At 43.4% G+C, this 5,750-nt stretch overlaps 1 protein-coding gene across 1 annotated transcript; it reads right to left on the bottom strand.

Moving 5' to 3' along the window:
• Window positions 1-221: 221 nt before the first annotated feature.
• On the bottom strand, window positions 222-3,987 carry NPY2R (neuropeptide Y receptor Y2). The gene is made up of 2 exons (XM_005415584.2): window positions 3,907-3,987; window positions 222-2,921 (listed from the first exon to the last, which is right to left on the bottom strand). Exon 2 carries the CDS (start codon window positions 2,884-2,886, stop codon window positions 1,729-1,731), a length of 1,158 nt encoding a protein of 385 aa, XP_005415641.1. The 5' UTR covers window positions 2,887-2,921; window positions 3,907-3,987; the 3' UTR covers window positions 222-1,728.
• Window positions 3,988-5,750: the final 1,763 nt, after the last annotated feature.

The raw sequence follows: 5,750 nt of genomic DNA on the forward strand, positions 1-5,750 counted from the left end.
TGGAGAATTAATCTATTTTTGTAAAACTGTTTAAGAATGGTGGATACTTTTTTCTGCTTGAGTAAACACTAGCTAATTCTCCAGACCTCCCTTTTCTGCTCATGAAAATCCAAGTCCAAATGATTTCATGGGTATTTAAAGGATGGTGTCAAATACTGAATACACAAAGATGAATTTCTCCACTTGATAAAGAGCTGATACCATTCATTACATTGCAAACATTTCAGCACTAGAGTTTTATTGGGTTTTAATTTATAAGAGAGAACATAATGAACTTAGAAACAACAAAAAATGCAAGGAAAAATGAGGCTGCTGAAATGTAGCCATCAGACTAGACTTCAAGTGAAAATATCACATTGTTTTTATTCTAGATAAGCAACAGGGCAGCTGGGAATAAACATGGATTGAAATTTTCTTCATCTCTTTAATGAGTTCAAAGAGGCTTAACAAAGACACAGAAGAGTTGAACATTGCTGTGTACAACATGGTAAACAGATTAAAATTTTATACCTGAGCAAAAAAGGAATTTAACTATTAACTACAGCATGCAGAATAACTGATAAGTTATCACATAAACATAGCATACTGTTATTAGGTTACAGTCATTCAGATGTTCTTAATTTTCACAAAGGCTAAAGATGGAAAAAGCTCCAAGACGAGATGAGTATGTGACATAAAACCACAATAAGGAAAAGCACTTTACTATCTAGCAGCCTTTCCAGAGGATCAGAATTATCTGCTGTTTTATTATCCAGGCAGAAGCAGCAACAATTCAAAGCCTGTGGAGTTAATAACACATTAGACATTTAAGCAGGTCCTGAAAATGAAAATATTAGCAGTTTATGAAGTGCTCACAGAAGACCTGAGCCTGCATTCCCTGCCCTCAAATGCCACTTCGAAGCACTGCATTTGTGAGCTGTTCCCAGAGCAGCATGAAAGGCAGGAATCTGCAGGGAATGACTGATCAAGTCACAGGCTCGTGATTTTCTCACCAGCATAAACGCCAATTCTTAAGGGATGACTTTTTACCCCATTCAATTGGCCAAAACCCACATTCCATTTTATGTAGAGACTTGACCTTTCCTCTCACTGAATCCAGTATTTGGGTGGGTTTTGTTTGTCTTTTCTCTTCTGTTTTCACCACCTAATCTGTTTCAAATGCTCTGGCTTGAAATAGTCTAGCACAAGTCAAAAGAAGTAACATATTTCTCTTCTTAATTCCCTTGTCTTTGCAAAAGATGGCTGTAGGAGAGAAGGGGCCTGAAAAGTTTGAGGTTTAACCAATACAGATTCTCACACCAGACATATTTCTTTCTCCTGGCAGACTTCTGTACTCCTGGATTTTCACATCAAATATAAAAACTATCCACTCCCACTACCAATATCCCTATGCTACAAATCAGCCAATTGCCTTCCTCCAGCAAAACCAGCAAACCCTGCACTTGTCATTTAGACTTGACAAGAAGATATGGGAGGGATGGAAGAGTTTTTATTTACCCTGTTAGAGACAGCTATAAACTAAGCCTCTCCCTTTTACTTCCTTGCAGTTGTATATTTACATTCTCTTGGCATCAATCAAGTCCCCTCAAATCATAATACCTGCCTTGACTTTCCTGCTACTGTTCTTTCACCATTTATGAATAAAACTATGCATTGAAAATGCATATACCAAAATGGGCTCATCCCTTTGTCCACAACATATTCATTTCTTCTTTACAGTCAGACATCTTAGACATTGGTAGGTTGTGTGAAAGAGTCCCCAGGGAACTGAATCCTCTTGGCTTCTAGCTTCTTCCTGGCTTTGAAAGCTGCTGATACTTCGGGGTGGATGGAGTCCAGCCGCTGCTCACACTGGAAGGCCGTGAGGAAGGCCGTCCTGTAGTTGTTGTTCATCCAGCCATAGAGGAGGGGGTTAGCAAACGTGGAGCACATGGCAATGACATGGAACACGGTGTAGATCAGTTTGTACTCTTTCAGGTCTAACACCTGACTGTCAATGTCACTGACCAGCTGGAAGGTGTGAAAGGGCAGCCAGCTGACAGCGAACACCACAACCACACACACCAGCATCTTGGTGGTTTTCCGGCGCCGGTGGTGATAGTGGTCGTTCCCCGCCCCGGGGCTAACGTGGTTCTTGAGCTTGGTCCAAATACGGATGTAGGCATAGGAGATGACTGCCAGAGGCAGAACATACTGGATCAGGAGCATGGAGATGCTGTAGATGGTGCCATAGTTGAGCTGCCCCTCCCCTGGCCACTTCTCAGAGCAGACCACAATCTTGAAGTCAGGAATGATCTCAATCAACGAGTACTCACGGAAGATGGCCAGAGGACTTGCCAACAGGGCACTGACTGCCCAGGCAACTCCTATAATCAGGAAGCTGATCTGCTTAGAGATTCTGCTTTCCAAGTGGTAGACAATGCAGCGATGACGGTCCAGAGCAATCACAGTCAAAGTGACAGTGGACACATGGACAGCAAGGGCCTGGGCATAGGGCACCAGGTGGCACAACACCGGGCCCAGCTTCCATTCACCCAGGAGTGTATAAACCAAAGTGAAGGGCAGGCACAGCGTGTTCACCAGCAGGTCAGCCACTGCCAGGTTGGCAATGAAGAAGTTAGTCACTGTGCGCATGCTCTTGAACTTGATGATCACGTGGATCACGAGGGAGTTTCCAATCACTCCCAGCAGGATGATGGAGCAATAGGCAAAGATAAGAATTATCTGTACTTCAACAAGTGTTGTGCTGTCCTTCAGTTCTGGTTTAGGGTCCAGAGCCAATTCGTTGAGTGGTGTGGTGTATCTTGTCAAGTACAGCTTAGTGAACAGCTCCATTTTCATTTCATCTGTCTGGTTGTCCTCACCTACTGCTTCCAGGGGCCCCATCCTTGCAGCAGCCTGGTCTGAGCCACAGAGCTGCCCTGAAAACAAAACAGTACAAGTGGAGAAATTGGTCCACATGGGTTAAGACAAGAAGCAAAGAGCTAAAGCTACATCTCTTTCCTAACCCACATGCTACATTGCAGGATTAAGAGAAGATCTGTCTTAATATATTTGAATTCTCTTGCCCTTACATTTTGAAGGCTGATCCAGTAATATTATTTAAGCATGACTCCTGCTGGAAATTGGAACAGATTTCAGAAGCATTCCAAAGACAAAGTTTGCCTAAGTAAATGCAGAAGGATTAAGATCCTGCTGGGCAGCATATCAGGTTTTTTACAATCCACTACATAAAACTAGTGCTTATTTAGCACAAATCTTCCAGTAATATCTATGGGAATTCTACATGGAACAGCACCATCCAGACTGTTATTAGCATAATAATCTTCCAGCTTTTCCTTAATGAAAAGTGTTTTCTTTAAATAGTTACTAAATTCTTACAGGTTTATGCCCTTCCTTAACCTCAGTGAACTGATTGCTGGGATCATTCTTTAAGAAACTTTGTTTTACAATAGTTTGTACCATGAGGCAAATAAAAAATACCACTGAAACAGAATGGAGATAACAGCATTTCTTTGAAATGACTGCATAACTTATTCATGCTGAAATCAATTCAAGAAACAATTGAAACACAGTTATACATGATATTTCCTTTCTGTGTGATGTTTCAGAAAACAGAGCTCCTTGGAGGCTGCCAATCAGGCATTCATTTCTGACTGCAGTCATAGCGAAGAGCAAATCATTCCCCTGCTGAAGTCAGTAAGAATTTCACCACTGGCATAAAAATCACTATTTTTTTTCCTTCCTTACACAGGCTGAGCCAAATTCTGTGCTACCCTAAGACTCCAGTAGGCACAATATATGAATGGTTTACAATCAACTGCTGACTTGGACTTCAGTCCAATGTAAAAAAGTACATGTCCCCATGAAAACTGCCCAGAGATTACCAGTGCCAAGCAAACTTACCAATAAAACACCACTGTTCACCACCAAGGGGAAAGGCAGCCCTGAGTTACTCACTCGACTTCCCCGTTCATTACCTTCCCTAAGGAGAGCAAGTGTAGAGAAGAAATGTCACTTTCTTGCCATTAAGTGCTACACATTGCTTAGCCCTTCCCAAATTCAAGTGCGCCTAAAGAAACAGATGTTGATGTGTTCGGGTGAACATGGCTCTTAAAAAATTCTTGTCCTTTTTAGATGAGCTCCATTTAATTCCCTCCATCTTCAGAGAAACATTTCAGAGGAACAGAGGTCCATTTTCATCCCTACCTCTGTTCCCAGTAACTATCAGTGAGTGACATCCTTCAGTATGGTTTCCAAACTGAGAAAGGAGTGTTGGCTACCAGCAGGAGACTGAACCCTTTTTGCTCGCTTCTATCCCGCACAACATCCCATAAAATTTCTCAGGGCAAGCTATTTTTGCAAGAAGCAGATTGACTGCATGAACGGAAAGGCATTTTCCTCCCAGCTAAACAGGTCAGAATTATACCGTACTGTTTAGTCTACACTTATCCAACAATTAATAGTGTAAGCCTGAGAGGTGAAGCACCACAAGACGCATAGCTGAGATGTGCCAGCTGCTCATACTAGTGTACACCGCCAATTTTAGCAGTATAATCAGTGCTCAACTACTAGCCTAAGCCTAAGGGATTCCTTATCAATACACCTTTAGTCCACAAGGTTAGAAATGCCAGAGACCTACCACAATGTGCACAGTCAAGGCTATGCAGAAGTTGAGAACTATGATGAGCACTTTCCTTTGACCCATTCCTACAGCTGGGAATTACTCTTCCATACATTATTACACTAGAGATTTGGTGAGGTCCCAGGACTGTCAGATGCTTCAAAATCTCATAATATTTTTCAGTGTAGGTAATGTCTACACAGAAGTAGAAAGGTGAGACGGCTGACAAATATAAATTCTTTCCCTTCTTTGCCCTAAATCCGGGCTCAGCCAAAAAACATAGCTTCCCTTTCTTCCCAAAAGTAGTTACACCAATTTCTCTAGTCCCTGACTTTCTGTTGATTCCTTCTTGCAACTCCTTCTTTTTAGCAAAGCCTTCTATTGCTCTGACACTTTTATATTATTTGTTACTGCCCTATTCAGGCTGATGAAAGATGCTTTGGTCTTGTCAATAAGACAAAGCTGAGGGAGAAAGAAAGGACAACCACAATTTAAAACAGAAATGCGCTTGTGTGTCATCAAGTGATGAAATAAATTGGACAAGTTTGACGTGGTTGGTGGGACAGTTATGCGGGCAAAATATCAATTGCTTTCAAAAAATGGGGATAAAACTGAGGTGACACTCCAGGTAGTGTTTGACAGCACCCTTTCTGCTCTTTTTTTGGGATAAACTCTCCAGGTGATAGCATTTACTGGCACACCTTGCATACTGCACCACACCGGGGCTTTTTCCCATTTTTTTCCCCCCAAGCAGTCAGATCCTCATGGTCAGGCATCAAATTGCATCTAACTTTCGGCCGAGAAAGGCTCAAAGAGGATTTACACGGCTTCTGAGAGCAAGTAAGCAAAAAGGGCAGAATACGTGATGACATTAGCAAGCAGCATTCCCATCAGGACCGCAGTGCCTGCACTGGGGAAGGGGCTAGGGTTGCCGGAGGCGCAGCTGGCAGCCAACGCGCCTCTGGGATGCGGCGCCGCTTCCCTCCCGCCCCCCGGCGCGCTGTTCCCGGGGGGAGATACCCATCCCGGGGGGGGAGACACCCATCCCGGGGGGGAGACACCCATCCCGGGGGCAGACACCCGTGCCCGGGGGCAGACACCCGTGCCCGGGCGCTGCGGGGATCCC

Source organism: Geospiza fortis, unplaced genomic scaffold, assembly GCF_000277835.1.
Source record: "Geospiza fortis unplaced genomic scaffold, GeoFor_1.0 scaffold40, whole genome shotgun sequence".
NCBI classification, from domain to species: domain Eukaryota; kingdom Metazoa; phylum Chordata; class Aves; order Passeriformes; family Thraupidae; genus Geospiza; species Geospiza fortis.

Bases quoted from the DNA above. Each gene is read 5' to 3' on its own strand.
- NPY2R (XM_005415584.2), bottom strand. From the start codon at position 2,886: ATGGGGCCCCTGGAAGCAGTAGGTGAGGACAACCAGACAGATGAAATG.